Raw genomic sequence first — 24,690 nt, 5'->3', positions numbered from 1 at the left:
GTTTGCGGAGCCGCAGGAAGTACCGCAACAATGGGGGATATGATTTATTTGAGGATAGATTGCTAAGGGACGTGAAAAATAATTCAAGGTGGTGGTTGGCACAGACCAGCTGCAGATGATGGTGTGCCTCTTCTGGGCCTAAGAAATGAGCCCTGACTGCTGGGATCAGGTTTGGGACAATGAGTGGTGGCTGCAGAACATTCAAATTTGAAAGGCCACATTCCTGGATTGGTGCGATGAGTTCATGCCGGCTCTTCAGCGCATTATCACCAAAATGAGAGCTGCACTGACAGTGGAGAAGCGAGTGATGATTGCTTCGTGGAAGCTTGCAACAGTAGCAAACTGGTGATCAGTGGGAAATCATTTCGGAGTTGGAAAATCCAGTGGGGGCTGTTGTCATAGGATTGTGGGATTTATGCTCAAATAAATTGGTTAGTCTCTAAGGTGCCACAAGTCCTCCTTTTCTTTTTGCGAATACAGACTAACACAGCTGCTACTCTGAAACCTGGGATTGTGACTCTTGGCACTGTGCAGGGCATTATGGATGGATTTGCAGCTATGGGGTTCCTGATAGGCAGCATACACATCCCTGTTTTAGCCCTGACCCAACTCGCCATAGCATACACCAATAGAAAGGGCTAATTTTCTATAGGATGCAACCTTTGGTGGATCACTGGGGATGTTGCACTGATATCAGTGTGGGCTGGTCAGGGAAGGTGCATGATGCTTGCATCTTTAAGAACCCAGGACTGTTAGGAAACTTGCAAGCGAGGCCTTTTTTCCCTGATGGGTGGATTACTGTTGGCGATGTTGCAAAACCAATAGTGATGGGTGGGTGGGTAGTCTACCCCTTGCTTTCCTGGAGCATGAAGCTGTATGCTGGTATACATATACCTTGATGGCTCCAGGGAAAGATTCAACTCCCAGCTCAGCAGGTGCAGCATGACGGTTGAATGCATTTTTGGTAGATTAAAGGGATGCTGGGGGAGTTTACTAACTAGATTAGATCTTAGTGAGAAAAATATCCCACTAGTTACAGCTGTCTGTTGCGTCCTGCATAAAATCTGTGAATATCCCACATTTGTAGAGCTGGTCTGTAGCTGTGCCTGCAAAGACTCTTCTGTCCACAGGCCCAGGAGATCCAATATCTCATGTCTATTCCAGGCAGGAGCCCGTTCAGAGCATGCAGCTGGCCTGGTTGGTTGGGCAGTTGTACACAATAAAGGAGAGCTGCTAGGTGTGCTCACCACGGTGGACAATCAGGAAAAGGTATTTCAAAAAATACATGGGGAAGTTTCTGGGGAGGAAGGTGGTGCCTGGTTTCCATGACCCCTGGGCAGTGGAGTTCACAATTGTCACTGTCACAGAGCAACTGCTATCAGGCATTGTGGGACAGCTGCAGGAGGCCCGTTGGGATTGACGTAGGTCACGTGGTATCTACACTTGCACTGCATTGACCACAGCACATTGACTATGGTTCAACGCCATTCAGGGATGTAGTGTTACTGTGTTGCCGAAATGGGACACTTACAACAGTGGGAGACACAGCTGAGTGTAGACATGTGCCTAAATAGGTTGATGCATGGTGATTTACATTGACCTGACTTTGTAGTATAAACTAGGCTTAAATTGGAGAGCTCCTATCTCTGTGCTGAGTCCACTCCTGATTTCCATAGACAGCAACAGAGAATGCAGAAAAACACTAGTTAGACATAGTTTTTATGCTATGGCCATTCTAATACTGCATCATTCTTTATCTCCTTAATACAACTCAGCATTGCTGTGTACTGAGCAGACTGCTCCTTTATTTTCTCCACATGTTCTCATTCCTTTTCTGAAGAATTCCCAGCTAGTTCAGAACCCATAAGCATGGAGAAGTGACTTAAGTTGTTCTTTCCAGCATCGGTTCCTTTGCACTTGCCTCTGTTCCTGCTGCCACTTTATCCTTCTGTCAGGTCACTGTGGAGAGGCCCGAAGGGTGGACTATTAATCTCCTGTTTGAATTTTCTTGGTTCCCCTCAGTTTTTGTCACAACCCGAATGTTTAAATGTAATGTCTTGTATTTACTCTAAAATGACTTTCATCTGATTTCCCTCTTGCTTACCAATTTAGCTGTCAAAATTAATATCCACGAGTATCCATCTCTAGCTTTCATCATCTCATGTTACTTTCCTAGAATTACTTCATGGTGGAACTGCTGCTGGTTCTCTGCTCTAGAATTATCATGTTACTAATGAAACCCTTTTAAACCAAGATTGCTAGATACAACTGCAATGGAAAAGCTAACTGGTGTGCAGCCAAGCGCGGGCTGTCTCATTTCCAACCTGAGTGTTCTCCTAGCAGAAATCAACAACATCCACAATCTTCAAACAGGGGTGCCTGAAGTTAGGTAACTAAGCAGAGAGTAAAGTAGCAAAATAAGCCCTCTCCACAAAGCAGTAAAGTAGGTCAATGGTGCTGCTTTAATGCTCAACGTTATAAAAATGCAAGATTAAGTGTTTTGAAGGAGTGGGGCCTATGTCCCCATATTTGTTCAGAGGGGAGCTGCCATTGAAACAGATATGGAGACATGCTATTAGCCTATTATTAGAAAAGTCTCGAAAAGTTCAGTGAAAAGTTCAGTGCCTTTGAAAAGCAGGCCCCTTCTTTGGGAGTTGTGGGCATTGTCTACACAAGAAAGTTTCAGTAGGTTAGCTAAGGTGTGATTTTAAACCAATGTCATTACACTGCTGCAAGCCCCTGCCTGCCCCCTCTTCTTTTGATTTAAACCAGGCTTATTGCCCTTTCCCATCACTGTACAAAGGAATTGGTTTAAATTAAGCTGCAGTAAACCATTTAAACCAAAATGAGTGCGTGCACACGGGCTAGCACCTGTTTCACCAAATTGGTTTCCAAACCCTTTCAGGTCAGTGGTGTGCCTTTCTTGTGGAGCTCAGTCCCTAATTAAGCTGCAGGTGTCTGACCGTAGCCCTCCAGCCCCCACGTTTGGAAAGGCTGGGTTAAATGAGGAACTGGTGGGGCCTTGTCTACACAGGAGAATTCTACCACTGTCATTAAAAGGTGTGGGGATTCACCCTTACATTGATGCAGCCACCTTCACCTAGATGCGCTTCCTTTGGTCTGAGGGGGCCGCAAACTCATTTAGTTGTATCTGGTCAATTGATTTTAAGCGAACTCACAGCGGGGATTTGCACTGGTTAAACTGAATCACATTGTAGATCAATGTTGTAGTTAAGCTGGTGACACTGTTGCGTACAGGGAAGGCTACAGCTGCTTGTTGGAAACTAAGGCCTCAGTGTAATGAAGAGGGCGAGAGGCTGTTGCTCGCTTATTTAGCCCCCTCTGATGAACAGACCGACTGCTTCCGCACCAGCATGCCTCATGAGCGAGCCAGTTGGCTTTAAAGAAGGGATAATCGGTAGTACCCCAGGATCCTCAGCCAGGCCCACGGGAACCTCGCTGCAGGCTGGCGGTACAGGGAGCTGTTTCCCGCACAGTTCCAGCCATCGCACAGTCTCTCCTGCCGCTGCCGCTTTAAAGCCCGCGCCCCAGGGCGCTTTGGGAGCCTAGTGAAACAGAACCACTGACATGGGGGGTGGAATTAATCTCTCTTTGTCCAACTCCCTTCGGGGCTATTTCCGCCCCTTGGCCAGGTATCAGCGCTGCACCTTTCTCTTTAGCGGGCCGCTCACCGCTTTTATCGGGAGAGGAGTGGGGTCGGTCCCGAAGAGCCAAATTCCTCCCGGGTGTAGCTCCCTGGAAATGAAAGGGCTCCCCGCAGGGCCGGGCTGGCTGCTAGGAGCGCAGGGCCTAGCGCAAGGCCCCAGAAGGGGGCGGCGGCAGACCCCAGGCCCTGGGAACAGAGGTAAGGTCACTCCCCCGCCTCTGCGCTGGCTCCCTACGAGCTAGGAGGAGAGAGGAGCAGAACCCGCCGGGCCCCTCCCCGTCACCTCCAGCCCTCGCCTCCTATAATGCTGGGGAGACGCGCGGGAGCGCGCAGTCCTCTCCGGTCTCCCAAGGGCGGCAGTGCCCGCCGGCTGGCTGCTGGCTGAGCGGGCCCCGGGCTGGAGCCCGTCCGGGCGGCAGCTCCTAGGGGACCAAGGCTCAGCGAGCAGCCCCCTGCTCCCGCCAAGGCCAGTCCCCGCGCCACGTGTCTGTGCCCGGCCCGCTGCCCCTGCAGGTGGCTGCCCGGCCCAGGGCGAGCGACGGTGGGGCGAGCGCCCGGCTCTGCGGCCCCCCGGCGGCCTGCCGGGAGCTCCAGCCGGCTCGCAGCGCTGCCTGGCCGGGGAGAGCCTAACGGGCCTTGGGGGTCAAGACTCCCCGGCTGCCTAGCGCTGTCCGCGGCCTCCTGCCCCGGCGCTGGGGTCCCGCTCGCCCCCCGCCGGGCTGCCCTGGAGAAGGCGCGGGGCGGACCCTGCCCTCGCCCGGCCGCGCGTCCTGCCCGCCGGGGCCAGTGGAAGGAAGAATTTGGAGAAACTTCTCCCGGCAGCTCCAGCCCAGCCAGCGCCGCCGCCTCCAGCCCTGCGCCCGCCTCCGGCCTTCCGTGGCCGGGCAGGGCCCTGGACCCCCTGAGCCCCCGGGGCCAGCGCAGCGGGAGGAGGAAGAGCCGCGTGCTGGACCCGCCGAGTCCCTGCTCGGAGCGGGACGCGTCTCTCTGGGCGCGCCGCCCTGTTCATGTACTGGAAGAATGAGCCCGTGGCCCCGCTCCGCCAGGGCAGCCAGCCCCTGGCCGCCGGCGCCCCAGCGAGGAAGGTGAGCGGGGCAGGGGAGCCGGGCGCCCGGGGTGCTGATCCTGGCTTCTGTTCGTTTGCTCTCCCTGCCCGGCTCGGTGGAGCTGCGAACGGCTCCGTGCCCGGGGGGCTGGAAGGTGCGCGCCGGGCGAGGAGACGGAGCCTGCCCAGACCCGCCGAGCCCCGCACGTTTATGCAAATGGCTCAGGAATTTCAAAAAAAGCGATTTAGCAAAGACAGAGGCAAATCAGGAGGAAGCGCTGGGCATTGTCTGCCTGAATAGGGGCTTAATAACCGCAAATGGGCCGGGCTTGGGGGGGAGATGAGAGGCGAGGAATCCAAAAATTGCTGCCCTCTGTACGCTTTAAATATCAGCTGCAGACGGGCTGGTTTTTAAAGCCCAGACCTGGAAGCAGAAAGTGTGTTTGTTTTTTTCCCCTTCACTTGAATGGGGAGGATTTTCAATCCAGGCGCTTTCTGCTGCATTCTGCGTTTCAGAGCGCGGGGGGAAGACTTTCGATTTTTAATTACTACCATTAAAAAAATCAAATTTGCAATTCTTTGGGTGGCCTGATGGATTCCTTGATTGACAGCTGGAATTGACACTCTGGATACCTCTTATCTTGGGCATTTACGGCAATTTCTAATTGCAGGTAGTTTGTGTTTTTTCAGCGCCTTGGCTCGCATGGGAACCGAGCGATTACTTCAAGAGGCCCGGGTTAAGTGCAGGCAGGGAGAGAATTCAATCCACATTCAAATTGCTTCATTAAAGAGACGCAGCTTTTGTTGCAAAGGATTTAAATGGCCACTAGAAAGTTCTTATTTATTGTTTTGAGCTGGTTTATATAGGGTGCCATGAAGCCAAGGCGGTAGAGCCCAGCCGGGTAGAACCCCAGCCAACCTCTCCCGCTCTCTTCTTCAAGGTGATGGCCCAGGACGGCCCCCTCTCCAAGGGAAGCTCCCGCTGCCTGGACAGCAAGCACCCCCAGATTATGGTAAGGCTGCAGGGGCAGCTGGGTGGGAGGTAGCGAGCTGCTGGGACCCAGGAGAGCTGGGGGCGCGCAGGCACCTGCCCCAGTCATGGGGCAGCTGGGGAGTTTGTCCCCATGGGAGCTGGGGCTCCGCATGCAGCAGACGGCAACTCTCTCAAGGGGAGCGAGGGGTCAGAGCCGGGCTCCGCAGAACCTCCTGGGCGCCCCAGGACCTGGCGAAGGTCTGAGCGCGGCCGTGGCGCACCGGCCAATCCGCTGCCCCAGCTCCCCAGTGACACGTAGGGCTTCAGCCTGCTCCCACGGAAGCTTTGTCGCTGGCTTCCAGAGGAGCGGGCTCTGGTGCGCGCTGTTCCCACTCCTTTGGCCCGTGCCCTGCGTTTTAACCCTGGCCCCATGGGACTGGCCCGGCGGAGAGCAGGAAGATGGGGCAGCGCAATGGCAAGGCGCTTAGGGGAGGATCCCTCTTCCAGAGCCAGGCTTTGGGGGTATTAATCACAGGGCAGGGTGTGGCTCCGGGGTTCTGCTGCTCGGTCCCGTTAGATCCCAGCAGAAGCCCCACGCAGCGGAGGAATGGGACCCCCGAGGGGCGCTGGGGACTCCCTGGCTGACTGCTTTGGGGTGCTTTCTCCGCAGTCCCAGTCTGACGGAGAGACGCTGCCCAGCACCCTGGATAAGGAAGATGTCCGCTCGGCTCCCAGCACCCCATCCACCCCGTCCGTCTGCTCCCCGCCTTCCTCCTCCTCCTCTTCCTCCATCCCCTCCGCCGGCAAGAACGTCTGCTCCAGCTGCGGCCTGGAGATCCTGGACCGGTACCTCCTCAAGGTGAGCGCCGGGCAGGGCAGAATGGGGCCCAGCTAGGACGGGCCGGTTTGGGGGCCCTGCCTTGGGAGCGGGGACCAGTTGGGCGGCCGAAGGGACTTGCCGGGGGTCCATGCCTGGCCCCAAGCCCAGCTCACACAGGCCCTTTGTCTGTCCCAGGTGAACAACCTGATCTGGCACGTACGCTGCCTGGAGTGCTCGGTGTGCCGGGCCCCCCTGCGCCTGCAGAGCAGCTGCTACATCAAGAACAAGGAGATCTTCTGTAAGATGGACTATTTCAGGTAGGAGACCTGCTCCGCCGCCGAGCCCGGCTGGCCGGGACCGCTGGGTGCGGCACTCCGGGTCCAGCTCTGAATCCGGGCATCTGGCGCCCTTCGGCAGTTTGTGCCTTTACAGGGCAGATTCGGTTTGCGGACTCGCTGTGTAAACGGGGCCTGGTGCGTAGGGCCGGTTCGTCCTTAGCCGGAGTAGCAAAGGGCCCAGTCCGGGATTGGTGGTCGTTTCCCTGGAAAGCAGGCTGGTCAGCGCTGGGCTCCCTCCCTCGGGCCCAGGTCTGGTCCCTAGGTAAGCGAGGACCTTTTCCTGATCTGTCATGACGGCTCGATTTAAAGGGCGCTGCAGCCCAGGGTCTAGGCGAGGCGACCAGGACCAGGCCTAGGGGGAGGATGAGGACTTGCCTGGGACAAGCCCGCTTGAGTCTGGAGTTGTAGGGTGTGCGGCCCACTGTCAGGAGCGCAGGAGCTAGAGGGAGAAGCGGCAGATTCTGCTAGTGCCACCTGAGTAAATCCGGAGTGACTCTGCTAAAGTCGCTCCAGTGACTCCGGATTCCCCCTCGTGTGAACGAGCCCGGGATTCTGCTCTCAATGCTTTAGCTGCAGGACTGGCTCCAGGGGCGTGGTCCTGTTGGGACAGTTTCACCTGCAACCCAAACCTATGACTGCAGGGGCAGCCAGTGGGCCCGAGGCACCTGCAGCTCCCAGAGACACTGGGCCGGGTGGGGAGTGTCCCCGTGGCCCCCTCTCCTGCCAGGCCGTGGAAATTAGAAACTTCTCCCGAACTCCCTCCAGACTCCGGACCTTGTCCGGAAGGGGATTTTTCTCCTGCCGCAAGGAGGGGCCTGCGCTAATTACTGCAAAACCCCAAGGGAGCGGCACAAGTCTCCGCTAAGGAAGAGACCAGGTCGTCGGCTTCCTTGGACTAAATGCTGGCGGGTGTGTCCCGGCCCGCTGTCCTGGCTCCAGGCTGGCCCCTCTAGTCCCCGCGGGGCGGTTCGGCGGGTTCGCAGCAGGGCGAAGCGCCCAGCCGCCTGGCAGAGGCCGCTTCCTGAGTGTCCCAGGAAGGGAAGGACGAGGAGGGTGTATAAGGACAGGCCGACCCCTCCTCCCCCGCCACGACCGCCACCACCCGACCAGTGTAAACGCTGCCTCGCTGTGCGATCGAAGCGCGAGGAGATCCCAAGGTCAGGCGAGTTACAGACCAGCCGCAGCAAAAAGCCGGGTGTCCTGGGCCGAGGCAGAGCTAGGCCTCCCGGCCCCGGGCAGGTGAATCCGGTACAGAACCGGAGCGGTCCGCCAAGAGCATCCCGCTCTCCTAGCCCAGATGCCAGACTAAACCCGGGGGAGGAGACAGGGCAGCGGGTAGCCGAGCTGTCGAGGGGATCTGCCCCCTGCAGGGAACCCATCCCCGCTGCGGGGAGAGGCACCGTCGCTTGGTTAGAACCAGCCTCTCCAAAGCTGGTGCCTTCCTCCGTCTGGGGGACGTTGCCCGGCGCCCCTTGGCCCTGCAGCCAGCGGGAGAGCCCCTGGGCTGGCCCTGGCGGCAGGGATGAGCCCGGCGTTGGGGCCGGGTCCCCTTCGCGGGGCCGGCCGGACCGGGCTCCTTAGGAAGCCAGGTAGGGGATCGCATCTGCCGGGCTGGGGTAGAGGCCCGGCCATGCTGGCGGCCCTGCTCGCGCTAGCTCAGGGCTGGAGTCTCCCGACTCTTAATTCGTGTGATTGCCCCGGGGTCGCTCCCCGGCGGGCTGGGTTTGTCGATGGTTTCATGCCGCCGCCTTCTCTCCCCGGCAGACCTACGAGATCGCAGGAATGCGGCGAGGATCTGCACCGGCTCTAGCCCCCTGCGCCCCCGGCTGCAGGGCAGACAAGGGGTAAATTCGGAGCAGGATGTACCCGGCCCGGACAATGCTCCCTGCGGGGAGAGCCGGGGCGGGAGCCGGCCCCGTGAAAGCGCGCGGGGCTCCTGGTGCAGGGGCGCCGGGAGAGCTCCCCAGCCAGGCGCGGGTCCCCTGTGCTGGCCCCGGTAGCTCAGCGCCCCGGGACCTTGGGGCGCGGAGCGCAGCGACGGGCTGGTGTTAATAAGAGCAGGAGCCAGCCCGCCTCGCTCGCGCTCGGCTCCGGGTCAAGCTGCAGCCACCCGCAAGGTCAGCGGCGCGTCCCTGGGCAGGTACCGGGTGTATTTACCGACCGGAGTGTAGCCCCAGAACTAGGCGCGCTGCAGGCAGGCAGAGAGACCAGGCCCGAGCCCCGAGGAGCTCGCTGTACAGCGGTGCCGGCTCACCGGGGGCCAGACCCAGCCAGAGACCCGGGCTGCTCTGCTCATCCCGGGCCAGGCGGGCGGCGCGGCCTTTCTGCCCTGCAGCGCATAGGGGTCTGGCCGCTCCCTGGGCAGGGTGCCCTCCGGGGCAGCCCCCGGCCCTGGCTCTGCTTCAGCGGCTCCGTGCAGTCGCTACAGGAGATGAAGGGGGAGAAGAGGTGCCCAAAGGCCCGGGTGGGAAGGACCTGGGCGGAGCCCCACAGCGCTGGGCTGAGCTGCAGTTGCCTGACGCCTGTGTTGGATACACACGCCGTGCTGTCCTTAAAGCCCCGGCTCCGGGAGGCTGGGGATTAGAGGCGTGTCTCCGTTTTAAAAGGAAGTTTCCAGCCTCGCGGTTGTGGCGGGAAGTTCGGCAATGTCCCCCCGCGGGCTCCGGCGCCAGAGGCGAACACCAGGCACCCAGCCCCTCTTTTGTTCTGCAACCCTCCCGCGTCGGGAGCTGATTCAGATTTGTTTAAAACTACTCCAGGCTGGCTGCAGGGGGGAGGGATGGGGGGGTCTGGCTGGGGAGGACTTTAGCTGGAGCTCCTGAACTTAAGACTGCAATGCGATCAACTGACTCAAGCAATGGTCTCAAGTTGCAGTGGGGGAGGTCTAAGTTGGATATTAGGAAACACTATTTCACTAGGAGGGTGGTGAAGCACTGGAATGCGTTACCTAGGGAGGTGATGGAATCTCCTTCCTTAGAGGTTTCTAAGGCCAGACTTGCCAAAGCCCTGGCTGGGATGATTTAGTGGGGGATTGGTCCTGCTTTGAGCAGGGGGTTGGACTAGACGACCTCCTGAGGTCCCTTCCAACCCTGGTAGTCTATGATTCTATGACTGGGGGTTGGGGTGCATGGATCTCCTGTCCCTGCTAAGCGGACCTCTTTCTGTCTCTCTAAGGGCCTTCCCCAGCCTTTGCAACCTGTGCACCTCTCTCATTCCCATCCCACTTCTTCTGTTTGGGGGGTTGTCTTTGCAGCCTTTCCTGGCAGCCTTGAAGGAGCTGCCCTTATCCCGGGACACACTCCGGATCTCTCTCTCCCCCTTGTTTATCGTTCAGGGCCTTGCTAGCAGCAAATCATCAGAAACCCAAACTTCTAAATTATGAAGAAATTCTCGTGCATAATCCTGGCTCTCGGAGGCCCACTGGCCAGGTTCCTTAGCTGTACCAGTCACAAGGAATCAGAGAGAGAACACCCCCCACCCGCCCCCCGATATTTGCGCGGGTTGATTGTTACTGGCTTCTATTTCTCTCATTGTATGAACTGAAGTTGCATAGGGCCAGAATTTAAAAAAAAAAAAACCATTAAAGGGGTTAGCTCGATTCATGCCGCCTCTTGTCTCTGTTGGCGGGGGGGGGGGTTGAAAGGGGTTAGGATAGTATTTATTGTCCCCGCCTTTGCAAAAGAAGATTAATTGCAATATTTAAATAGACTCCATTTTAGGGCAATCCTAACTTCTGTGTTACAGTCCTCAAACATCCTAGAACAACTTTGATGTTACGTTAAACACCCAAACAAGCCCACAGCCGGCGGATCGGGGTTTAAAGCCAGACCCGTTTTAGGAAAACACTCTCTGCTCGCAGACTCCGCTTACAAGGAGTGAGATCCCCAACTGGGAGAGCGGCGTTTTTACACTAAAATCGAATCGAAGTGCACCAGCGATTGAAGGCAGCCCAGCAAGTGGGGGAGTGAGGACGAGGGTCCTCCGATCAGTGAGCATGTCCAGACCCTCAGCTGGGTTTGGAGTTGATGCAAGCGCCTCGCTCTGCATTTCCCCCCCTTTCAGCTTGGCCAGCCCAAAGTTGTTTGCCCCAGGGGGACGGGGAAATCCAAGGCAGGAAATGAGAATGACCTTGTACAAGAGCCGCACACAAAATCATAGCGTCCTGGCGGTGTTGGGAGAGGGGCCGGCGATGTGTGCCTTAGCGGTGGCAGCTAGGAGCTGGGATGGCGTATAACTGGGGCTGTTTGTCTTTTACAAAGCGATCTTGCAGCGGGGAAGAGCCTTGTAACTGGGCTGGCTCTGGGGGAAACAATGAAACGTGGTGGTATTGTACATGCCGAAAGTGCTTTTTATTCCAGTGGTCTCCAAGAAAGTCGTAAACTGTGGCCCCGGTCCCGCCAACTCTCGTGTGTGGGATGAACTTTACTCGTCCCTTTGAAATCGGTGGGGTTACTGACCTACATGCGCACGGCTCCTCTCAAACGCAGCCACCTCTGGGGAGCCGGCTAGCTTGGCAGCCAGGTGATAACCAACGTGCTGAATGACAACGGTGGGAGGAGAAGTTTTGGTCAGAGACCTGAGCGAGATCCTTCTCTTGTGATGAGTGCCTGGGCTATTTAATCCAGACAGACATAATTTGTCAGGTCTCCTCTGAAAGGTGTCCGGGGGTAGATGGTGTGTAGAAAACAAGTTATTTTGGCATCTGTGTTTTTCATTTACTTCCCTACCATGATTCTATGGACCACTGAGGAGTGTTGGCGGCCCCGGGGTGCCTGGCCTCACCTGCGGCTGATTGTTTCTCGGATTCTGGTAGAGCTGCGGCTAGGCAGCGCTGGAAGCCGCCTCTGCCTTTGTGTGACTTACACGGGACAGAGAAGTCAGCAGCGACCGTGTCTGGCACAGTGCAGCGTGTGGTGTTTGTTCCCCTTGGAAATATTGGGGCTCTGATTCGGAACCCCTTCCTCAGGGCGGCCTGACTCGTGTGAGCCAGAGCTGCAGGAGTGGGACGCTCTCTGGGTAGAAGGCAGGGGACTCCAGAGATGTGTGAGAGCTTTAACCATGAATATTCAAGAACTTAAATTTTGTGCATGTCTATCGTCAGTCTGGTTTCGTTCAGCCTCCGAGCGCTGCGGCAGCAAGTTATGGCTGAGGGTTTGACTGCAGCTAGAGGGTTTTCCCCTTCAGCTCCTTGGTTTGAAAGTTTAGTGGAGGCAGTTAGCACGCTTGTGCAGGCTAGTCTGGACACTCCGGCTTCACGTGTTTGTGGCTTTACCCTGGGCTGATCCTGAGGGCCCCTTCATTCCCGGCCCTCCCGAGGCAGGGAACTGGGCTGAAATGCCTCCCAGCCCCCGGGGAACACTTAGGGCCCTGTGAGGAGGATCCGCTCCGCTGTTTCTGATGAACTAATGTTCCGATGCGCTTTGTTTAACGCAGACCATTCCAGAGGGTTCATGTACAAAGAATCCATCTGGGCCTCTGTTGCACGGGGGGTTGCAGCTCCGGGACTGAGAGTTTTGCGGAGAACTAGCGCTATTCTAACCGTGGGGAGGGGACTCGGAACTTGTACAGAGCCATGCGGGGCGGGGGAGACAGTGCGGTGCGTCGCAAGGCCCCAGTGCTCCCTGGCTCGAAGCGTGTCCCTTGTAAACCCTGTGTATCGTTTGAGCCCTGGGCCACACGCTGCAGGAGGGGCGGGATGGAGAGAGGGATTTTCGAAGGGGGCTCAGCATTGGCCTGACTGCGCTCCGCTGAAAGGCAATGGCAAAGCTCCCCTTGCCTTCAGTGGGGGCTGATTGAGGTCCCCAAGGAGTACTTGGGGACATCCCACGCGGAAGGTGCAATCAAACTGCAGAGCCTCCCCTGGGCCTGTTTCCCAAGTAACCCCTACTGCCCGAGGCGAATCTCTGCCGGGGGTTACCTGTCCAGGAGGGGTTTCTAAGAAGGCCTATTCTCGTGCTGTCCCCTGAAATCTGTTCCCCGGGCTCATGGATGCAGCTGAGCTGGGGTCTCTCCAGGAGTGGCTGTGTAACAGGGAGTATTAACCGTGGTGTCCCGGCCAAGCCCCGGCTCTGAGAATTACATTTCACCGCCCCAACCCCCCCGCCCCGCAAGTGTCAAGTGGATCAGGCATTCTTCTCCCTTTCCTGTCGGGACGGGTGTTTAATTCCGTGCAGCTGGGAAGCAGCTGCTGCGTCCTGCTCGGAGGTAGCTGCATTTCAGTGGGGAAGAAAGTGACTCCCGCCTATGGCTAATTTATATCCGTTCAAGATTGTAAAGTGCTGGGGGATCCCTTCGGCTCCGAGTCAGGACCGAGCGAGGCACCTCAGAGGGAGGTGGGCCATGTGCTGCTTTGCACGGCTCCCCCAGAAGGGCTCTCCGCCCAGGCTTGACACGTGGAGTCACCCCGTTTTCAAAGACTGCCCCACTAGCCTGAGCGTAACGCTGCTCGGCCTCTCTCCCGCGCCTGTCCGCCGGCTTTGGCAGCCAGCTCGGGGGCTCCTGCGGGTTCACACCAGACCCTTGCTTGGGTGAGCGGGAGGTGCTGGCTTCTCCCCCCGCGTCAGCAGAGGGTCCATGCCCCGGCCTGCGGCGAGCGTGTGGGAGCTGCCAAGCCCAGGCCCTGGGCGCTCGGAGTCAGCCCGGGGGCAGGAATTCTGTTTGGTGCGTCCTGGCCACATTCCCGCTCGCATAGCTGCAGCCCTTGTGCCTCGATTCCCCCCGCCGCTGGATGCGGAGTTCATCCCTCTGCCCCTGACTGCCGGGCGTGTCGCTACGTGCTGTCACACGCCCGAGCCTGCCCCCTCCGCATCCCTGCCCTTTGCGTGGCGCGGGTGGCTGGCGGGCTGTGGCGCGCTTTGGGATCCTTGGCTGGCGGGGGGTGAGCGCTAGAGAGCTGCCGGATATTACCCGTCCCCCAGGCGGAATGCAGGGTATCCCGCTGCGGAGAGGTTGTCTGAGATCTGAGGAGGGGAAGGTCCCCTTGGTGGCCGGAGCGGCGCAGGGGACGCGCACTGGATCTAGCTTCTGGCGCACGGGCAGGGCCAGGTTACAACGGGCATTGGCTGGCAGGGCCAGTTGGGTATTGAGCGGGCAGCAGCAGCAGGGACAGCTCTTTGAAATGGGCTGTCCCAGGGGGCCAGGGGAGGGCGGCTCCGATACCCAGACCATGGGCTTGATCGCAGCCGGTGGCACGGTTTGTTGACACTTGGGGTGCCTGGCTTCATGACCTTCCGTGAGGGGCTGAGAGCAGAAGGGGGGGGGGTTGCGGGACTGTGCAGGAGCCGGAGGCGGGCACGAGTCGTGTGCACGGCGCTGCGCAGGCCAATCAGTTAACCAGAACTTGCCATCCAAACTAGACGGGGCCTAAGCCGGGGTGAGCGGGTGGGGAGGAAGCGCTTAACTCCAGGAGATCGGCTGATTCTTGCAGTCAGACCTTGTTAGTTCCTCTGGGGATGTTACGGCCTTGTGGTACCAGCGCGGGGAGCGAGTATTGGGCGTTCAGAGGCAGCGCTAGTCCGCAACCAGGGACCCTGGCTGGGGCTGTCGGAGGGACCCGAGATTCCCGCGTGGGCTGCCGCTTTGCTGCTTCGGCGACCGAATTTGTAGTGACACGTCTTGCAGCTTTAGTGTGTGTGTGTGTGAGACTCTCTCACACACACAGAGTCAGGGTGCAGCCTAGCCACCCCCACCCAGATCAGGGCCCCAGTGTGCCAGGCGCTGTACGGACACTCAGAGATCTAATTTCTGTCCCGAAGAGTTTACAGTGTGACTAGACCAGACAGACAAAGGGGCGAGGAAGTCGCAGGGAAGCGGACGGAACAGTCCTGCTGCAAATTGCGGGCAAACCGCCTGCTGGTGCCATGATTTTGTTGTTTGATTGTTTGGCAGTTTGGGTGCCATGGTGAAAAGGGGGTGGACTAAACAAGCCACTGCTCAGGTGACGCCGTAGTCACTCCCTTTCCGCCTGCCCCGGTCACTGTGCGGTGTGAATGCTTCGCTCACTTTACCATTTCAATGATAGGGCGCGGTTGGTTTTTGGGCCTGCCGGGCCTGCGAAATCTGGGTCCTTTCTGGTCTGAGCATGGCCGTGTTTTCCAGCCTGAGGCTCTAGCTCCCGGTTCTAGGGACAATTCAATGCCCGCAGGACTAAAGTTTCTTCTCCAGTGAGCAGAAGGGACCATGACTAAGCCCCGAGCCGGGGGAGCGAGTCGGGGCCGTTTGCACAGTCGCCTGCGAACAGCAGAGCCGCACTCGCTGTCATTGCTTTGAATAAAACGCGCAAACCTGCTGTCCACAGTCTCGCAGCTCCGCAGCCTAGCGGCAATCGGCCCCGGGGCCAGGCTCCGTTGCTCTGGCTCGCTGGTTAGCCAGCGGGGGAATAATGGAGTTCCTCACCTGGGGCTCGCCTTGGCTCGCTAGCGATGGGGGCCCCGCCGGCTTGGGAGGGCGGGTTGCTGCGGGAGTAGGACTCCGGGAGCGGAGGGATGGGTTTTGCGCAAACTGCGAAGCCCCGGAGCTGCGCGGCCGCAGCGCCATGGGAGAGGGGCTGTGGCGTGTGGGGCCGGCTCTTGCCTCCGGCCAAGGCGCTTTAGAGGGTCCCGGGGGGGCTCGCTGGACAGACCGAAAACCCAGGCGAGCTGGGGGAGCAGGTTGGTGCCAGCCCGTGCCCGGGGGGGGGGTCGTGGCGCGGTTGCCTGGCTGAGTTCGTTACTGCGCCCAGTCACGTCGACCCCCCAGGCCCCAGAGCCGCTGGGCTGGGCTGGGGGGCTCAATCTCGTTTTTCGCTCCTGCAGCCGGGCTGGGGCTTTGCAGGAAGTTGGTTTCCCTCAAGCTGCGTTGGCCCCAGCAGGAGGCGATTAACGGCGAATAGTGGGGAGTGGGAGGCGGGTATGGTCTTGGGGGGACCCTGGCGCTATTAATGGAATAAATATTCCTGTCAGTAAGGATGCAGCGCGTGTGTAACGAGTTTCATATGTGCGTGTGGTATGTGCCATTTACCTGGATTTAATGTAAACGCGCCCATGTTATTTCACACACCCAACCGATCTACGTAGAAATTAATTGTATAATTAACATTAAATATAAATTGGGGGCGTGTGATTACTCAGAGATCTCCTAACACGTTTGCGTTTTAATCGGGGGGTGAGTGTGTCCCTCACCCACATTCGTTCTGCACACGTGCTGTGTATATTTGTGCGAGACACACGCACACCTCACACCGGCGTGTTATGTGCCATGACCGGTGTGTGTGTTGATAGTGTGGCAGCAATCAGAGCCCCCGCCCCCCCCCCCCCGTCCGTGTGTGTCTATACACAGGGAGGGCGGAAGGTGTGCATAGAGCCGGGGGTGTCTGTAGGGCCGCTGCTCCGCGCTGGGTTCCCTGCGCCGGATTCTTTGCCGTGTGGACAGGGAGCCGAGCTGGAGCGCGAAGCCGGCCGGGCCGGAGTTTCGCGCAGTCACTGCGTTTTAAAATACTGCTCAGCAGGTGCCTGCGCTTCCCGGCTGCTCCCCGCACATCCCCGGGCCAGCTGCAAACGTGGCAGCAATTAGAGCCAGGTCGAATCACCCCCCCCCCCCAAAGCAATTCCTCCCCCACCCCCCGCAGGGCACCAAGCTGCGAATCTCTCCCGGCCGCTCCGCACCCAGCCCTGGCCGTGCAGCGCCGGACGCAGCGTCCATCCCAACGCACCTGAGCTCCGCCGACAGCGCCCCGGACACTGCCCAGCCTTGCCGCTGGGACCTGCCCTTCTCGGCCCGCCCGGCTGCTCTGATCCCGGCTCCGACCCGCTGCCAGGCCGCGAAGCGCAGCCCCTATGCCAGCCTGGCCCAGCAGACAGGGCAATCTTGGCTCCATTGGAAGACAAACATCCCGCGGGCCAGGGCTCCAGCCAGGGTGCCCGGGGCAGCTGCCAGCCTGGCTGGTTTCTCGTGTCCGTGAGATCAGTGGGGTCTTGTCCGGGCTGGGCCGAGATGGGGCACCCCATCGAGCCAGCCGCACCTCTGGGTCCCTTCCCTGGGGGAGAAGCGGCTCCCCCCCCCCCCCCCCCGCTGGAATTCAGCGTTAGAGCCTGCGGGGCTGGTGTCGGTGTTGCTGGTCTAGACACAACCCGAGAGCGGGCAGCGCCCCTGGCCAGGGGCTAGCCGGGCTAAGGCAGGTCACATCGGGTGCTGGGAAACACCTTTAACAGACAGCCCGTTTCCCGGTCCCTCCCAGGAGCAACGGAGTGTGTCTGGCCGGCCACGCACCGGACTTCGATTGTGCCAGAGATTCCTATTGCAAAACCCAGTGCCAATGACTTGACAAGAGACGCGTTTTTAGTTTGCCCCTGGTCGGACATGCCTCCTGCAAGTGCAGCTGTAGCTGGTGTGTTACCCCCCCCCCCCCCGCGCTCTCCCAGGGATTTGAGGGGAATGAGGAGTTTAGTTCGGAGCAGCATCGTTGTCTACAGCGCCAGATTGCTGCGCCCGTTCACACCGCGCTGGGAGAGCCGGCCTCCCCCTCCCCGGAGGTGGTAACTCCGCTCGGTGATTTCTCTCAGCCCTGTGACTCATGGACATTGCTCTCAATCCCAATGGGAAGTCAATGGCAATACGGGCTCTGCGGGATTAAAGTGACAGTAAAGCGAAGTGGAACTGGACAACGGTGGAGATCCGATTCCTGGCGTCCCGCGGCTTGTTTCAGGTGCGAGAAGGTGGCTCCGAGACTTGAGGATCCGAGTTTCTGGGGGGCTCTGCGGTGTTCCGCGCAGGGCATTCAGCAGGGCTTAGGCACGGGCGTGCGAGCTGGTGCACTTTGGTGATCACACGCTTGTTCACAAGCAGGTGCCCAGTAGCCGAGCAGGCGTCACTTCAGGGGTCATTAGGGTTCCTTACAGCTCCCACCTCCTCTTCCTTGAGTTAGAAGAAGAAAATCAAGAGGACCCTGGTTCAGGCCAAGCGTGTCGTCCAGCTTTCTGGTTAACAACCGAGGCGCTCAGCGGGCGGAGGGCATTGAAGGTGCTTTCCGAAGGTGGGGTTTGATTTAAACGTGTCCGTTTCATTTTTAAAAAAGCTTTGGCCCAAGGTTGGATTTTTTTTGAAACCTCTGTTGGTTGGCGACCGAAAACGGAAACGTTTTTTAATTTTTAAAACCAAAAGCTTTGAATTTTTTTTAATGAACAAGTTCGGTTTCCAGCTGTTGAAAACAAAACAGAAAACAAAACAAAAACAAAAAAACCCAATTGTTTGTTTGTTTTGTTTTTACAAGAACCAGAATATTTTGGCAGAAAATAATTTTTTCACAATAAAATGGTTCTCGATTGAAAACACTCCGCGGATCGCCAGTCGCACGATTTCAGCGGGCTCCAGCGACCGGGTTTGCTGGCTCTACAAGGCGCAAGGCTAGTGGAAGGGGTTGGGTTGGGTTTGTAAGGAAGGCAAAGTTCTCTCCTTTTTACGTAGCCAGTTCACGGTACCGTTACGACCCCCACCAGCCACAGGCCCGGGAACCAGAAAATGAAAAGGCCCCAAAAACGAAAGTGAGCAAATCCGATCCGGTTTCATTGCACAGACGGCCCGGAACCGGCGGTGCAAACGAAAGGGAAGGATCCGAGTGGGGAGCTCTCCCGGTCTGTTCGTCAGGGTGCTGGAGAGGGCTGGGGCCGGGCTTCGTACGCCAGGAAGGGGCGGAAAAGGGTTTCTGTAGGCGGCTGAGCACCTGCTGAATTAATCGTTTTAACGCTGCTGAGATGTAAATTGTCTTGTGAATGTGTGTGAGGTTGCCTAGGGTTTTGGATAGGCGGCTCCGCGGTTATTTTAAACGCCCAGATAAATAATAATCTGCGATCTTTTACCAGAGGCGAGAATTACCTTATTAAACAGGAGTTTTCTGTTGGTGAGGTTTTCACACACAAATAGTGATTCCCAGGGGGTTAGCAGTTTAATTCTGTGTTTCTTCACTATTCGTGTGTTTTGGCAAATGGTGTGTGCGTCCACTGGCAGCCACTTCTTCAAAGCAAAGAGCACTAGTGTCCCCAGAAGCCGAAACATCCGCAAATATATAATTGATTTGAATTAGATAATAAATACATTCTTAGCAAAGAACCAGGTTTGGGGTGACTTGCTGGGAACATAGCAGCCCAACGCCTCATTAACAGACAAATCTCTTTGTTACATTTTTACCAGTAACTCTGGGGAGTCTGAGTCTTTCACTAAGCAAAATAACTTTATTATTAGCCTTTTAAAAACATTTAATTTCAATAGTTTTGATTTTTCCTGACTGTATGGTACCCGGCAAAGGAGGGCAAATGATCTATTCTGGGTTTTTCTAGACTAGGAAAATACGTGGTGGTGTTAAAACGGCTCAGCCAGCACATTTAAAATCCCATGTTTAAACCCCATTTTGCACCCCGGTGGTTGCCACCCTTTAAAATGGCTTAGCTGGCTGGGGGCAGCCCTGCTCCGGGGCGGCTCCCCGCAGAGATGACATGTCAGATTGCACGTTGGTCTGCAGCCACCTCTGTACCTGGGTGTGTGAGCTCAGGACAGGGGGATCACCACATTGCACGTTGCTGTATCTACAGCTGTCTCCTTTAAACACAGGTCTTTGCATTTCATATTTTCCTCATTTGCTCCAGGGGAAGCATTTTTTTTTAAAGCCATGATAGATGAGCAAGGGACTGGGGAATGCATTTCCGAATGTAGCACACGTTTGTCTTTATCAGACTAGAAGAAATTCCCATAGGAGCGAAGTGGAGGGAGACAGAAACCAGCCTTGTTTGTTGGTTTAGCCATGTTCAGTCTCTGGCTCCCGGCTGGATGCAGCTCCCTTCTGCTAGGGTGGAAGGATGTGCCTCCCCCTCCCCACAGGCTGAATGTATCATTTCAACGGCACACATTGATTTGAACCTGGCCTGCCCTTTGTGTGGCCAGCCCAGCTGTTGGAATAATGGCAAACAGGCACCTGCAGAAATGCCAGCTGATAATTCTCAGCCCTGCAGAGAATTGCATCCCTTTGCCCAAAAGCAGGGAGCTAAGCAGGCCCTCAGCTAATGGTGATAGGTGCAGTGTAAACACTTGGAGAGATGCTGCTACGTTGTTGAGTGTGGCCTGTAAATACCTAGCGAGAGAGGGGACAAGAGCTTCTCTTCTGCTTGGGACGTCCCTGTTACAGTAAACAGAGATCACGTTAAGATGACGTGTTCTGGTCACCCCCAGCCTCCGCTTGCCTCACTTAGGTGAGGACACGTGGCAAGACAGCCCATTTCCTCCCTGTGAGCAATGCACCGGCTGCCTCATCGGCATTTCCCTGCAAAATTGTTCCCTTTTCCTGTGTCTTGTCAATTGATTGCATGTAGTGACCCGGGGGCTAATTCTTCAGGATCAAAACTGGACGTTACAGCATTGAGCAGAATGCTCTGTTCTGAGGGCATGATGCCTCTGCATGGGCCTGAGTCCATTGGCCATGATTTTATACACACCCAGCTGTGCTGGACGGTCCCCGCTGCAGCTGGCAGCCTGCCTTCCCAAGGAGCATGGTGCCATGCGACAGCCAGCAGGAACAGAGGGGTCAGGAGCTCGTCCATGAGCATCTGATGCGGGTCTCTGAGGGCCATTCCAAGCTGAGAAAGCAAAATGGCTGTCAGGAGAGGGGGAACATGGAGTCAGGAGCGCTGGTTCCAGCTCCTAGGCAGACCTGGGGGCATCTTCTCTAGCAAGGGGGGCTAACTCTCCTTCCTGCCTCTCCGGAGTGTTGAATGAATGGCTGCGAAGAGCTGGGAGCCCCTCCAGGGAAGGGCAATGTGCGGGTATAACTGGTAACCATTTGTTCTTCCCGGCCAGGAGTTAAGGGCTCCCATCCCTGTGACTCGGGCCTTGAGGTGGAATCGCTCAGAGAATAGAAGCAGGCCCCTGCAGCCAAGAAAAATGAGGTTTTCTTCTGTGATTTGGGGTAGAAGTTGGACTAAGAAGGCGGTTCAGATGGAGCCTGCTGCATATTGTTTGTGCTGCGGAGCAAGCCCTGGGAGGTTGGCCCCACACCCCGCAGCGGAGCCACGGCTAGCAATCTTCGGACTTCGGTCACGTGTAAAATGCATGAGGTGGTCTCAGCCTAATCCCTACAGTCGCTGTTGCCATCACAATGTTTGGCACAGTTCAGAGTCTCTAGGGCATGTGAGGGTCCCCGAACGAGATGCAGGATTCAGGTGCTTTGCCAGTCAGGGAGGACTGGTCTTAAACTGTAGGTTGGTCTAGAAATGCCCTGTCTGAGGCAAATGGCTGGGTTGCACCAGAGCTTCTGGAGGCCAGGACTGAGGCACCTTCAGCAGACAGCAGCAGGGTGAGGGAAAGGTCCCAGAATGGATCACGGCAGCCAGGAATGCCGTGTTCTACTGATGGCTCTGCACACTGAGGCCTGGGCAGCTCTCTTTAATCTCCTTTCCCTGTCTGCACAATGGGGTAACAATCTTGCCGGCCTCCCAGGGGGCTGTGAGAATTAGTAAACAAGACGGTGTTGGGAGAAACTGGCCCAGACATCTTAAAGCGCCGTGGCAGGGTTGTGTAATAGAGTGCGGAGAGCCGGCTGGGAAAAGGAGGCTCTACATGGAGTTTGCACTTTCCTATTGCCAGATGTTACATCCACCTTTGCAAAGCCCAAGATGAGCTTTGCGAACATCACTGCTGTCTAGCTCCTGTTAGCTGTGGTGGTCAGCCAGCCACAAACCACGTGCTGCTGGACCCAACCCAGCAGCTCTTACACACAATAAGAGACCATCCGAGCCAGTGCTGCTACATGGCAGGGGGTGAGGAGACACAGGACTGAGACTGTAATCAGGAGGATATGAGCTTTTGCCTGGGAAAGCCTCCGGCTTTGTATCTTTCACCTCCTCTTCTAGCATGTCCATGGCTGCCCATCTCCTCTCCAAGGGGCTGGCACGAATCCCATGCAGCCGTGGTTATATAATGCTTGGCATTCTCCGCCTTACGGCACATGCTGTACGGGACGTTCCTGGAGCAGCGATTACAGCCAAGTCCCCTTTTCTGGCTCTCCCAGAGCCCAGGCGGTAACAGGACAATGCCCAGAGGATTTTGTTCTATTTTATTTTCATTCCACTGTTTACAGCAAGGATCTGGTAAAGAAGATCAGAAAGCACCTTGTCCTTGGGGCTGCCGCAGCGCATTTGCTATGGCATTTCCCGTAGCAGCCTGTTTGGCTGGCTGGCAACGTCCACGCCGCGTGAGAGTTGGTGATTTGGCCTCGGCCCCAGCAAGGGGTTTTTTACACACACGACTTAGTGCTGGTGTCAGACTCACAGCCCGGTATCCAGAGACCAGGTTCAGCACAGAGAGTGACAGAGCGAGTTTCCTCTCCTGCCATCATGCAACAGCCCTGTTCTCAGGCAACCCCGCTCAAGGCGGAGGAGGGGAGTACAGCCTCCATGGCCCTCTCCATTCTGCCCCTTCCTGCTGGGGCTGCCCCACGGGAATGTGCTGGGTGATGTGGGCTCATTTGTTGGGAGCTAGACTGAAACCGCCAACTCATTCCACGTAGGCGACTGAACGCCAGTCATTTCTGGTTACTTCTGACCACAGCCATGACGGGTGACCTGGAGGGGAAAGGCCTCCTATTCCATTACTAATTTCCAGAACCATTCAGATCCCAAGGGTGCTGGATTTCTAATAGCAGACAAAAAAAGCCCAAACAGTTTTTCCTATTGTTCCGGAATGCAGCTTCTCCAAGGTTAGGGATTTTTACAGGTGCTTTGATGCACTGTAAACTTCCCCCTCTCAGTATTTTGGGGGGGAGGGGGGGACTTTTTTTTTTTTAAAGGCTCTGATTTGGTTTAGAAATGTAGCTGCATGGCCTTTGCAGAGGGGTATGCTGGTGTATGGATTTGGCCCTCCTTGACGTAAGTGCATGGGAAGAAGGGACTGTAACTAGCCAGCCCTTTGAAGGTGTGAGGGTCTGTCAATCTGTTGAGCAGTCCCCGTCACTCCCCAATAGCTGAGTGCCTGGCAGAGCGCTGGAGTCCAGTATGGAAAGTTCATTTAAACTTCTAAACCCTGTTCCCTCACCACGGAAGTGCCTGAGAGTTTTGCCATCTGTTGTCACTTTACATGACAAACAACATGAGGGAATGAATGCATGGGCTCTGTGGGCTCCAAATAATCATGGCTACTAGCTGTACACAGCATGTGAAGCCTGGCTGCGAATACACATGGGAGCTCTGGCAGGCTTCTAAACAAACCTAGAACACAGTGAGCACCACTGAGGGCTCTCAAACTATACAAAGGGATACTACCCTATTCTGATATGCTACACCGTCAGTCTTGGTGGCAACAGGATTGGGCCTACAGACTGCATTAAATCATTGAAAGATTGCATGAGCCTCGTCGGTAAATAACAGCCAGACATTTCTGTACCCCATATTTGTACCCAGTATCAAGTCTGCTTTTGTCAAGTTAGTATTAAGGTGGGATGGGGAGAAGCAGGGCTCTGGTGAGCAAGGAATGTCACAATCAAACCTCTCCTAAATTTCAGCTGGGGGTCAGAAAAAGCCAGCAGATCTGTGGAAAAGTCCAAGGGGCCCGATCCTGTTGCTACTGAAATCGGTGGCAAACTCTCCTTGAGTTTAGTGGGTGCAGGGTTGAGCCTTTGGTTTTCTTCTCTGAGCTGCAGTTTCCCGGAGTTGCACCATTACACCAGGTGGTCTTTAAGCTTCAGCAGCTGGGCAGAGCAGGGGAGGTAACTGATTGGATAGTTGCCTGAATTTCAAATGGTAATGCCTCCCAGTGCATAGGGAATTCAGGCTCTGTCACTGGCCTGGAGCAAGTTCCTTTAGCACCCCTTGTCTCAGTTTCCCATGTGTGAAATGGGATAATGAAACTCTCCTGGCTTTATGAAGTGCTTTGTGCGCTCTGGAGGAGAAGTGTGATTAGATGGGCTAAGACTTTTGGCATTACAGAGTGTTATTAATTGGCTTAAGCTTGACCCTTCCCCTTATTTCTCGACAGTTTAGTGTGTAAGCTTGTTTACGTAGCACATTGTTCCAAGTAATCCAAGTTGCAGGAATGATCTGTAGTTCTGAATAGAAAAAAATTAACACAGTTCTTTTGTTTGTGCTTTTATATAAACTGTAAACTGACTTCTTGCCAGCCAATGTTCCCAGCTGAAGTACATGAGCTAGATCTCTGTGCAACTTCAGCGTAAAGTGTCCTCTCTTGGCAGCCTACTTGTTTTTTTTTCTGGTCAGCTATGGTCAGACTCGGAAATTTAGACATTTCTATTCCTCCCATATAGTTTCGTAATTAGTAATTTGAATAGATGCTAGTCTTGTCCCATCTAACTAGCCCAGTGTCTCTACCCTAGCTCTGCAGGTATTCATGCACTGAGAACCTGCGTCTGCTTTTACTAACGCCGGTGTAAATTGGAACGAACTCCACCACAGTGGGTGGAGTCGCTCCAGGGAGTGCGATGAGCTTGTGGGCCATTAGAATACTTGGAAATAATGCGTTAGCCAGCACAGAGTGTGAAAGGTTGTTTGGGCAGGGTTGGATTTGCAATGTGCAGGTGATGGGTGGTGAGTCTGGGGTAGCTCTGTGAGGGTTGTAGTTAAATTAACAATCGGTTTATATCATACGGCTGAAATGGTTGAAATTGCTCTGAGCCATGAGATGAGTCTGGAAACATGAAGGGTTTGCAAGTGTCTTATGGTTTTTTGTTTCCCAAAAATCTTTGGGAATAAAAATTGATCCAATAATAAAACAGATCCCAGATTAAGACCAGAAGAGCGGCCAGACTGGTTCAGACCAATGGTCCATCTAGCCCAGTAGCCCGTCTTCCAACTTTGGGCAGTGCCAGATGCTTCAGAG

General features: G+C 56.1%; 1 protein-coding gene across 5 annotated transcripts in view; it reads left to right on the top strand.

Moving 5' to 3' along the window:
• The first annotated feature begins 4,009 nt into the window (after positions 1–4,009).
• The window catches only part of LHX6 (LIM homeobox 6), a 44,457-nt gene continuing 23,776 nt past the window's right edge, over positions 4,010–24,690 (top strand). For 3 of the 5 annotated variants that reach the window (XM_048822756.2, XM_048822752.2, XM_048822753.2), the window contains exons 1-4: positions 4,010–4,752; positions 5,654–5,725; positions 6,356–6,544; positions 6,701–6,822. In XM_048822756.2, the coding sequence (XP_048678713.1) occupies positions 4,675–4,752; positions 5,654–5,725; positions 6,356–6,544; positions 6,701–6,822 (461 nt within the window). In that variant the 5' untranslated portion in view covers positions 4,010–4,674. Of the gene's footprint in view, positions 4,753–5,579; positions 5,726–6,355; positions 6,545–6,700; positions 6,823–24,690 lie in introns of all 5 variants that reach the window. The other 2 variants (XM_048822754.2, XM_048822755.2) reach the window with 2 other exon arrangements.

Source organism: Caretta caretta, chromosome 16 (genome assembly GCF_965140235.1).
Source record: "Caretta caretta isolate rCarCar2 chromosome 16, rCarCar1.hap1, whole genome shotgun sequence".
Lineage (NCBI taxonomy): Eukaryota > Metazoa > Chordata > Testudines > Cheloniidae > Caretta > Caretta caretta.
Note: the sequence above shows the minus strand (reverse complement) of the source record. Positions and strands in the feature narration are given on the sequence as shown.